Here is an 11360-nt window from a genome sequence, read left to right on the forward strand (position 1 = left end):
CGTTTCTGGCATCCCTGAGCTGATTTGGGAACAGAGCAGAGAGCAAGAAGAGCCCTTGTTTGCTCTGGCCCCTGGAATGACAATCCAAGGGCCCCCTGGGGTGGCTGGGAGGGGCCCCCTCGCAGCTGGGGCTGAGACAAGGCAGGGGCTTTGTTCTGAATCCACAATGGCAGGATGCCCAGCACAGACCCAGATCCCCAGCTTCCTCCAAAGCAGGGCAAGGGGGTGGGAGCTGGGGCAGCCCTCCCACTGTGCTCTAAGAGCAAGCCCCCAGGGTGGGGGGCGGGGGAAGGGGCTCACCGTGCAGTGGAAGGCTGGGGGGGAGGGAAGTGGCTAGTATGAAAAGCCTTGGGAAGGAACTAGGAATTCTGTTAGTTCTGTTGTGAGTCAGTCTGCTAACATTTCTTGAGGACCTATTAGGTTTCAGGCACTATTGCTAAGCACTTGCCACACATTAGCCCACTGCAGCCCCCTCCCCAAGCTAGCCAGGGTTCCGTTCTACTGCTGCCCCCACTTAACACACAGAGGCACAGGAGGAGAAGGCCGTTGCCTGGAGTCACACAGCTTAGACAACGCCAGAGCTGGGGTTTGGACCCAGGTCTGACTCCTGTTCTTGACTAGTATTCTCTTCCACCTACTCTGTCCATAGCAGGCCCCGTGCTCGTGCTGGGGAGATAGTGGTGAGCAGGACAGCTGTCTTGGCCCTTGCCAGAGCCCAGGCTGGTGGGGAAGAGAAGTGATACACTAGTTCTGACAGTGGGATGTGCTCAGTGCCCAGCCTGAGTGCAAGGAGCTGGGGTGACCTTTAGCTGTGGCTCTCGACTCAGCTTTGCATGGAGCAGGGCAGAGGTAGGGGTAGGAAAGAGCTTCCCAAGGAAGGTGACATCTGTTCTCCTGAGGACAAGGCTTCCCTGCAGGGACTGGGCACAAAGATTGAGGCTTGGAGAGGTGGAGCGACTTGCCTGAGGCAATCAACTAGTAAGAGGGAGAGCCTAGAGGGGCAGTGGCCTGTGATGGAAATCACCCACCAAGCCCTTCCTTCCGGTTATTCCAGCAATCCTTACTGCCCACTCCCAATGACACTGTGACACCAAGAGAGACCAAACGGGTCACACTGTGAGAAAGGGGGCCAGGATACAAACCCGGGTTTTCTGATAGGGAGGGCTTTAAACATGACCTTGAGGGAATCTCCTCAATGCTGGAGAGTCCTGAGTCTGGTGACAAGCCAGCCCCAAGGTCAAGCACGGCTCCGATTCACCCCTGCCCTCTGCCCCCACAACCACCAAGGGCTGGCTCTGATCTGATAGGGTTTGGGGGCTGGGGTAGGCTCACCCTTCAGCCAAGCATTCCATGGGGTTCCAGGAGCCACGGCGAGGGTGCTGCAGGGAGGCTCCTACTCTGGCAGGGGGACTCCCTGGAAAGAGAAAGGGTCCTGAGTACTGGTGAGGCTCTGCCCACCCAAAGACATCTAATCTGTCTTGTCTGGCCAAGCCTCAGAGTGGAGGCTGGAAATGCCCAGGCTGCACAGGGACAGGGCTGGGCCGGCGGCATCTCTGAGTCACGGGCAGGGTGGGTAGTGAGTGACTCAGCCTGGGCCCACTTCCCCTTCAAAAGGCCAGCCTGGATGGAGGCCAGGGCCAGGAAACCCTGCGCCTGTCCTTCCTGGGCCAGGTGCCTGAAAGAAGTCGGTGAGGATGGAAGGTGGAGCCCAAGGAGAGAAGCGAGACAGGAACCTGGTGAGGCCGCAGGGGCCAGATCCTGATGGTCTTGTGGTCTCCCGCAGTTAGTTCTGACTTTGTCCCAGGAGCAGTATAGAGCCCCAGAAGGTGTGTGTTTTAGAAAGAACCTTCGGGGGCTATGTGGAAGGTGGAGTAGAGGAGCCAGAGCAGAGCAGGGAGGAAGCCATTGCCACCATGCAGAATGTGAGCAATGGTGGCCTGGCCAGTTAGAGAAGGGGACCCAGACAGGCCATGATGGGTCAGGGAGGATGTCCTCATTTCTGGGTGGGCAGCTAGCAGCCAGCGGGCCCAGAGCTCTCCCTACATTTCCTTGGCTGTCACTCTGAGGAATGACACAGGTATACAAGCAAAAATAGTTTATTTGAGGATGGAAGACCCAAAATTGGGGGGCCCAGGGGTGAGGCTACAGCAGCTGCCTGGGGTTGGCACAGATGATCCCAATCCCCAGGGGATCCCAGCAACAAAGAGGCCTTTCCCTGGGCCCCCTAGCTGCCTCCCCCACTTCCAGGAGGAAGGATTGTGCAATCGCCAAGAATCATCATCGTCGTCATCAGAACATGGTGAGGTGTTCAAAGTTTGGCCAGCAATTTTTGGAGAAGTAGTTGATGCTCATCCTAACAATCAGTCCAAGAAGCACAGTGCCTGTGCTAGGTCTGGACCCACCATCCAGTGGTGAGTGAGGTCTGTGGTTAGAGCCAGGCAAGGGACAGGAGGTGGTTCTCTCCGGGAATCCCCATTCCAGCCTCCAAGGTGGCCCTTCCAGAAGGCCCCTCTCTTTCTCCCAGGGCCCCAGTGGCTGCCTGCTCTCTGCTTTTCCCATGGCCACTGGCCAAGGTTGGATTCAGGCTGGGGCTGTCCCAGGGAGCCCAGGTGTTCCCCTAGGTCTCAAAGACCTTTGCCAGTCCGGCCCCTCCTCCAGAAGCCCCGGCGGGCAGCCCAGGAGGCCACGAGCTCGCAGTTGTGGTAAAGGAACATTCCTGAAAGGGTGAGTGCAATGCCCACGTAGCTGAGGGCACTGAGGTGGCTGCCAAACAGGAGTCGGGACAGGACGAGGTTGCCCACGACAGTGAGGTTGCCCAGGACGTGGACGGTGAGGGCAGAGGTGAGAGCCAGCAGGGAGAAGCTGGCCAAGTTGTAGAGCACGGACAGCAGGCAGCTGAGCAGGATGCAGGCCCAGAGCTGGGAGCTGGCGGGGGCGGGCGGCGGGGCCACACCGGCCTCCAGCACCAGGGCCGCACCCGCCAGCAGGCAGAAGCTGGGCAGCGAGGTGGCATACAGCAGGGTCACCGCGTCCAGACTCTCCTCCTGCAACAGGGCACCTGCAAGCAGGACGGCAGCCATCAGCACCCCGAGGGAGACGACCCCTACCCCACTGGCCGACCTGGCAGGGGCTCGGGGGCCCATCACCCCGGAAGCCTGCCCCAGTCCCTCAGGCAGAATTAGTGGCTCCTGCTCTGTAACATGACAGTCAAGAATCCAGGCACCCCACCTAGCCTGCGACCTGCGTCCGCTCCTGACCAGCTATGACCTGGCACTTACCCTCCGTATCACCTGCAGAGTTGGGTGAAAGCACCTCATACGCAGCGTTGTTGTAAAGATTAAAATAGATGACACTTATCAAGACTTTGTAAGGTAAGTACTCACTAAATGTAAAAAAGTAAATAAATAAGCCTGTTATCATCCACTTCAAACTGCCTTCCGCAGCCTCAAACAATAAGCTGCTTGTGATAGCCAAACGATCAATAAACATGAAATGTGGCTCAAAAAAAAACCAAAAAACAAAAAGTCTTCGGGGGCTCCCCAGGCCCCAGAGAAAAATATCCTAGGTTCTTAGCCAGCTTGGAAGGCCCTGTGCCAAGTGACCCTGACCCACCTTTCTTGGTTTCAGTCCTTACCCACCCACCCACTACCCCACACTGCAGCGCCCACCACCATAGCAACAGACGGGCCAACAGAAGGTCCCAGCTCTGCCACCTCCTAGCAAAAAAAAAAAAAAAAAAAGGTTTTACAATAATAAATCGGAGTCAAGTGGCGAGTTCATTCATTGCTTCATTCACTTATGACCCTGGGATGACGGGAAGACAACAAGAAAGTCATTGTTTGCACTTGGCTGTCACTCACTGTTCATAACTGATCATCAGCATCTTTTGCTACCAACACTAAGGCTTGTCGAGATGAATCCAGGACGAAGAGGAAAGCTTTTAGTTTTGCAAGGAAAGAGAGGATCCTACCAGCTTGCATATGTGTGAATGTGTGCGTGTGTGCGTGTGTGTGTGTGTGTGTGTGTGTGTGTGTGTGAGTCTATGCTTATACACGTTACCACCCAGCTGTTCACAAAGGAAGCAGTGGCCATCATCAAAGTCAGACACCGCTCGGGTCAAATGACAGTATTTGCACACTGGTGACGATGTTCTGGGGCCTTCTCCTAGCTTTAGTGGAGAGAGATGAGTAACCGATGGAGGCCCCCTCCCAGGGCTCTTGGAGCCTCTGTGCATTTTCTGACACACGCTTTCCAAAGAGCCACAGGGGTGCTTACTCATAGGCCAGAATAGGAAAACCGTATTTCTCTCTCAATTTCATTTTGATGTTTTGGCTTTGTTCTCTAGGCAACAGTCCCTCTAGCTCAAGCATTTCTAGAAATGAACAGATAATTGGAATGCTTCCTTCTCCTTCACTCCAAATTTAGCACTATTACAAGCGGCGTGTGGCTTGTACGTTAAAGGTCCCATCATTGGAAGGTGTTTAGGTGAACTTCACTGCCTCTAAGGTGACCCTTCCAGAAGGCCGCTCTCTCTCTCCCATGGCCCCAGTGGCTGCCGTGAGGTAGCCAGGCAGGAAGGTCCTAACCTCCCCACCACCCCCAGCCCCTTGTGCGCATTCTGCATCCCGACCCAGCCCTCTGCCTGCCCTCCCTGCAGCCCAGGGAAAGAGCAGTGATCCTCTGCCACAGGCCACTCGCCCCACCCAGGGCCCCCAAATGCCAGCCTATGGTCCTGCCTCCTTAATGACCCCTCCCTGGCTAGCCCCACCAAACCCTCCATTTCAACCTCTCCTTCTCTAAAGGCAATTTTGTTTCAGCATCTGAACACACCTAGGCTTCGGCCACAGACAGACAAACGTTCTCTAGACCCTCTGTTCCTATGGCTGCTGGTTTAGCCCATCTTTGCTCTGTCACCAGCTGTGTGATATCACACAAGTCACTCTAGGTCTCATCTCCTCGTGTGTAACAACACCGCCCTCACAGGAGCATGCGAGGTGCTGAGCTCAGGGTCTGGTGCCCGGCGGTGACTGCTCGCCACGGCAGCTGTCATGATCCCCCACGCTGCTCCTGCCGGCTGCCACCCGGGCCCTAGCAAGGCCTGCGTCCCACTCCCAGAATGCTCTCTCCTCTGGTCTCCCCAGGAAGAAGAAAGCTGGCCCCGACCACACCTGTGCCCACCTTGGCTCTAGAACTTTTCTCCTGCCCTTGTAGTCTCTGCCTCTGAGTGCATCTCCCCACCAGCCTGAGAACTCAGGCAGGGATCAGGTCAGGCTGCTCTCTGATGCAGGTGGGTACAGCTGAAAGCAAGTTCAGCAAGCTGGCACCCCTCTTCCCAGCCTCTCTGGGAGCGTAGCCCCACCCTGGGCCTGCAAGTGGCCCAGATTGGAAGGAAGAGACTGGCCCTGCCCATGGCTGCCTGGGTGCTCCCCTTCCTGGACTCTTACCCTTACTCCATGCAGTCTGCTCTCAGCCTACCATTTACACTCTAGTCTGAATCTGGAACCCCTGGAAGTAGAAACCTCCTCTTGTCCAAAACTCACCTTACTTCCTGGCTCTGGTCTGTTCCTCCCCATCTCTGCCAGGCTCCCATCTCGGTTGGTGGGGCCTCCAGCCTCCTAAGCTCCCTGCTTAGCACCCTGAGCCATGTACCTTAACCAGCCTGCCAATTCTGCTCTCAGAGCCATTAATAACCCACCCACTGAAAGAGTACTTGCCTGTGCCAGGCCTCAGGCCAGGTGCTGGGGGACATGGAGATGCCCAAAGCCAGTCCATGCCCTCTCAGCCCTCCTGTCTGATGGGATGCAGACAGGTAACCAAGTGGCTACAATACAGGACATCAGAGCTGTGACAGGGGAAACAGAGGTACTGTGGGAGCCTGGAGGAAGCACCCAACCCACCTCGAGGGCCAGGCGGTTGACACTCGGGAGAGAAGGAGGAAGCTGGCAGAAGCCAAGAAACAGATCAATGCCAGGCACCTGCTGTTTCACGCCTGAGGGCTGGGTGAGAAGCAGGCGTGCTGTGGGCCTGAAGGCTGGGGCCTTCCCAGCCCTGTGACCCTGCTGGGGGGGGGGGGGGGGTCGGGGGGAAAGAGGTCAGGTTTCCCACTACCGACTCATGCCCAGAGCTCAGGCCCAAGCTCAGTCACCAGCTCTCATGTAACCCGAGGGCAAAAATAGCACGGAGCTTTGACCATGCCTCAGGGCCCAGGAGGATGGGGAAGATGCCAGGGCAGGGCTGAGCTCTGCCATCTACCTTCCCTTGCCTGCAGGCTGCCCCCAACCCCAGCCTAGCACCCTTGAAGACCCCTCCTCGTTCTCCCAGGCCTAGGTCACAGATCTCAGAGCTGGAAGGGGGAGAGAGCACGGGGGCCCCTGGGACTCCATCAACTCCAACCCTCCTCCTCTGAACAGATAGGGAGACTGAGGCCCAGATAAGACCCAGATCTGCCCAAGGTTGACCAGCAAGTATGAGCAAACGCGTGGCTGGATCCCAGGCCTCCCCACCCCAAGTGGGCACCCTGCCTTCCCCCACATCTCCCTTAGGTTGAGGCAGAGAGAGGGTGGGGACAGTGACTCAGATGCCCCTTGAGGAGACAGAGGGGAAGGCATCCTCTACCCTCAGACCCAGTGATTTAGCAGGGTCTAGGCCTGGAGCCTCCACCTCACCTTCTGCCCAGGGCCCCCTGTCTCCTTTCTTCAGAAGTGAGGTCACCTGGGACAAATCATGAACCTCTAGGTCTCAGTTCCATGGGCTATCAAATGAGAATGAAGGTGGTGGTTGCCATGGCGATTCAAGGTCAACACGGAGCATGGGGACTGTTACACTGCAGCTCCCAGTAAACATCAGTCCTTCCCAGACTTAGCCAAACCCCTCAGCTTCCAATCCCATCTCAAGGTCTCGCCCTCTTTCTCTCTCCTGAGTCCCCACTATCAGTTCTCCTTCAGGGTCCACAGCCTTACGCCACATCACTTGGACAGCACTGAGTCCGACTGCCTGGGTTCAGATCTTGCCTCTGCTGCTCACTAGCCACATGACCCAGGGCAAGTCTCTACCTGTCAACGGGGACAACTGAGTGACTTCCTTCATCAGGGCAGTATGGAGATCCAATGAGATAAAAGGCTTGACAAAACATGAGACACGGATCAATGGCAACTATTATTAAATATCGGCTGGGGTCTAGAGCTAAGTTTGGGGCCTGGAATTCTCTGAGCTGTCGGTCCTTTACCGAGCCTCAGTTTCTGCCTCCTCCAAAGTCACGAACCTCAGTTTCTTCATCTGGAAGATGGGATAACAGCCATACCCCTCACAGGGCCATCCAGGCCACACCCCCACCCCAATCCCCACCTTCTCAGCCAGTGACCCAGGCACTCACTCTGCTGGATGGACTTGAGGCCGCGGAGGCAGGTGGCAGCCAGCAGGAAGCCACAGCCAGCGGGCAGTGTCCGGAGCTCCCCGGCCAGGCTGCAGGCGGCCCCCAGGCAGAGTGGGCCCATGGCGGCAAACTGCAGCGGGTGGTGGCGCCGGCCGAGCAGCAGCGCGGACAGGGCCAGCGTGATCAGTGGCGTGGTGGTGGTGGCCAGCTGTGCCAGGTCCAGGGGCACAGCGCTCAGGCCCACGTTGCCACAGGCCATGGAGGTGCCGAAGGTGAGGCTGAGCAGCAGCACTTGGAGGCGAGTGCGGTGGGGCATGGGGCGCTGTGCCCCCCAGCGGCACGCCAAGGCCGCTGCCAGCATGTGTAGCGAGGAGAGCAGCAGGGGCCGTCCGAAGCCGTGCACAGTGAAGATCCACTTGTTGAGGCTTGACATGCTGGCCCCTGCCAGCAGCCACACCAGTGCTGCCACGGCCACCCGGGCCCGGCCAGGCCGCCCGAGGGCCTGCGGGGTGTCGGGCGGCCACTCGGGGGACCCAGCCCCCCGAGCACCACTAGCCACTGCCTCCGCTGAGGTCATCCTGCCCTCATGGTGCTCCAGCGGGCAGCGACACATCCGTACCAGTGGGTCCGCGGCAGGAGGACGGCTCCCCAGGGACCAGCTCTGGGCCACCGAAGAGTCCCACTCTGGGCCAGGCCCAAGCACAGTTCCTCAGACAGGTGAGGGCACTGCTTCTTGTGCCAGGCCTGTGCCAGCCAAGGTCCAGGAGCTATGCGGTGCTCCTGGCTCAGGCAGGGCAGAACCCCGGCCGAGCGGCTGGCATGCCAGGCTCTCTGGTGCTCAAGCCTGGCCTAGTAAGCTGCCGGCACCTCTGCCCGGTCCCACGTGAAGTCTCCACTCTTCTTCCCGCTTTTAAGCCCACTCCACGATTAGATGGAATCCTCGTTCCTTTTTCTCTTCGGTCCAGACCCGGCGACCTACTGCTCGTTCAGGCCGGGCCCAGGCCTGGCAGGGGCGATCCGGGCACCGGCTCCCGGTGGTGCCGGGTGGTCGCGGCTCGCTTCCTCCGACAGTGCGCCCAGGCCCAGCGGCTAGCTGACACACCGGCCCGCGTTCAGGCCGGTGCTCCGCGACGAGCTCGGCTAGACTAGGCTCCGGCGGGGGCCTGCGCTCCAGCTCCGGCTCCTGGCGGCTCCGGCTCCCGGCGGCTCCGGCTCCCGGCGGCTCCGGCTTCCGGCGGCCCGGGCTGCGGCTCGGGCTGCGGCTGCGGCTGCGGCTCCGGCTCCCGCAGCAGCTCCAGCCAGGCTTCAGCCCCGGCCGGCCCCGCGGGCGAGGCCCCGCGCTCTTAGGCCCCGCCTCCACCGCCGCCGCCCGCGCCCCACCCGGAAAGTTGAGCTGAGCCCCCAGCACCGCCCCTGGCTAGGCCCCGCCCCCGGAGCCGGGAGGGATGTCTCGCTCCTCCCCCAAGCCGCCCGCTCACAGCCCCTCCTCCATCCGCCTAGCAGTCCCTCCATCAGCAGAGCCCCCCAGCTGGAGTGGCCAGGCTGCCTGTCCCCTCTCCCCTAGCAGTGGGGAATCAGGCCCCTCCACATCCAGCGCCAAGGCAAGCCCCCCGTAGAGACCTATGCAGTGCGGGGACAATGAGGTGCCTTTCTGAGGGAGGCCGATAAAACCCCCAGCCTCACCGGGGACTGCATCTTCAAGGACCCCCACCCAGGGACCCTCATCCCAGGACCAGTCTCGGGGCCACCCGATCTCTGGCCACAGTTATTCCGTGGGACCTCAGCATCCAGACGAGTTGGACCACCGAGCCCCTTAAGGCCCCTCCATAGCCCCTCCCTAACTCCCAGCACTTCCTCCCTCTCCCAGCCCAGGGCCGCTCCCCTCTAGGCAGACACAGGGAAACTGAATCACCAAGGCCACCCACATTTGTGGAAGCGGGGTACCAGCCAGCATCTATCCCTGGCCAACAGCCCCTGTCCCGTCCCCTGGGCACTCAGAACTGACTCATAGCTGGACTTCCTGGGGTCCACCCTCTGCCCCCAGCCCTAGCAGGACAAAGAGCCCTGGGTGGGCTGGCAGCCAGAGCAGCTGCCACTAAGCCCTTGCCCCTGTCTGGGTCTCTGCTTTCCCATCTAAACGACGGATGCTCTCTTTGCTCAGGGTTGGAGAAACCGCGCATCCCAGAGCAGAACAAGCTGATTCGGATTCCAGGCTGGACACTGGACTCTCTGAGCTCCGGAACCCAAGTGCGCAAGAACCAAGGTGCAATGCCTGGCGCAGGTAGGTGCCCACAGCCAACTGCGAGCCTCTTTCCTGACGTCGGGTTTCCTTCCCTGCGGAAGCTGCCCACCGGAACACGGCTCACCCTTAGCCTGTTGTCTGACCAGCAAGTCCTGAGGACAGCAGCCTGTCGGGAGGAACAAGACCGCAAAGGGTAACCACTTAGCTCGGTCCGCGGCGCCCCCTCGTGGTAAGACTGCGGAATGACAAGTGCCCCTCAAGCCCCATCATAATCACTGGACAAGGATTAGCAGCGTCTGTGTCCTCCGCACCACCCCCCCACCCCCCGTACCCCCGACACCCGCCCCCAGCTTCACCGGAGACCTGCTGAATCAGACGCTCTCTGGTGGGCCCAGGAGTCTGCATTTTTACATTTGCCTCTGGTGATTCCGATGCCTGCTGGAGCCTGCAAATAGCTGCTTAATAGTCCAAATTGTAGGGGAAAGGATTTTCAGGTCAAGGACTAAAATAAGGGGGTATTTAGATAGGGTTTCTCCAAGAGGGGTTGTGGGAGAGAAGCTGAGCCAGCCAAGAGGGCAACCTCCCTCCCCCCATACTTCCTGAAGAAGAGGAATCAGTGCCTCCTAAGGGTTATATTCTTTTTGAGATGTCAGTTTTCCAGGAAATTTCCTTTAATTAAAAATAATAATAATAATACTTTAAAAACTAGTAAACACCCTGACTTTCTCAGAGCTGAGCTAGCAGGGAGTGGTAGGCAGTGTTTACAACTCCTCCAAGACTGCCACAAAGCAGCTCCTACCTGCCCTGCCTGATAAGGGGTGGGTTAGAGGATTATTCAAGATGAGGCCTGAGTGGGCCATGATGGGATGGAGAGAGCTGCCCACACTGCGGTAGAGGGGGAAGGGAGAGGCTGAGGGCACAGCTCAAAGCAAGGGTTGTGCAGCCTGAGTGCTGGTGGGGGATTCAGACTAGGTCTGTCTGGGTCCAGAGCCCCAGTTTTTAACCTGCCTTGACTTGTAGACAGCAAGACTCTCCATAGGATTTTCCCTTGTGCAAAAATGGGGGCAGGGGGCTCCTTTGCTGTCCTTGGGGTCCATCCAAAAGCCCAGAGCAGCCCACAGCAGGCTGCCCTTGCCCACAGACTCCCAAATCCCTCAGATCCGATCCGATTGCTGCCCTTTGGGGCCCCAACCTGGAAGTAGGTGATTCAGGGAGGGACTCTGGGAGGCACCAGGAGCAGGAGAAGAACGCATTCCTAGCAACTGGGCTGCAGAGGCTGTGGGACAGACCTCTCCTCTCGTCACTGCATGTTCCTAGATAAATCATTTCACTGCTAGGGCCTGTTTCCCCACCTATGACATGATGAGCTCACAGGCATGAACATGCTAAGCAAATCCAGGCGCCATCCCATGGCTGTGAGAGAGGGGAATTGGTCTGTCTGGAGGTCTACAGATCTAAATGCAGGCTAGACACAAACCTGGTCCCCAATCCCCAGGGGGGACCTCTGTTTATCAGACTCTCACTATGGGGCCCTGCACCAGACATGTTTGTGCTCTCACCCACACCCCTTCTCACGGTCCAGCAGATTGTGCCAAGCTAGACACCTGGCCCAGAATCCACAGGCAGGCTGGGCTGGGCAGACCCCCTCTCTAGGCTTTGGGACACAGGCTGAGGAAGTGAGAGGGGGCTGGGGAATTGAACTGGAAGGTGACAGAGTCACTGCTGGGGCCACACTCTGAAGAAGCT

At 58.7% G+C, this 11360-nt stretch overlaps 1 protein-coding gene across 1 annotated transcript; it reads right to left on the bottom strand.

Moving 5' to 3' along the window:
• Nucleotides 1–2080: 2080 nt before the first annotated feature.
• SLC35E4 (solute carrier family 35 member E4) lies at nucleotides 2081–8739 on the bottom strand. The gene is made up of 2 exons (XM_036098470.2): nucleotides 7373–8739; nucleotides 2081–3058 (listed from the first exon to the last, which is right to left on the bottom strand). The coding sequence occupies exons 1-2, from the start codon at nucleotides 7983–7985 to the stop codon at nucleotides 2625–2627; spliced, it is 1047 nt and encodes a 348-aa protein (XP_035954363.1). The 5' UTR covers nucleotides 7986–8739; the 3' UTR covers nucleotides 2081–2624.
• Between the last annotated feature and the right edge of the window lie 2621 nt (nucleotides 8740–11360).

This window comes from Halichoerus grypus, chromosome 13 (genome assembly GCF_964656455.1).
Source record: "Halichoerus grypus chromosome 13, mHalGry1.hap1.1, whole genome shotgun sequence".
NCBI lineage: Eukaryota > Metazoa > Chordata > Mammalia > Carnivora > Phocidae > Halichoerus > Halichoerus grypus.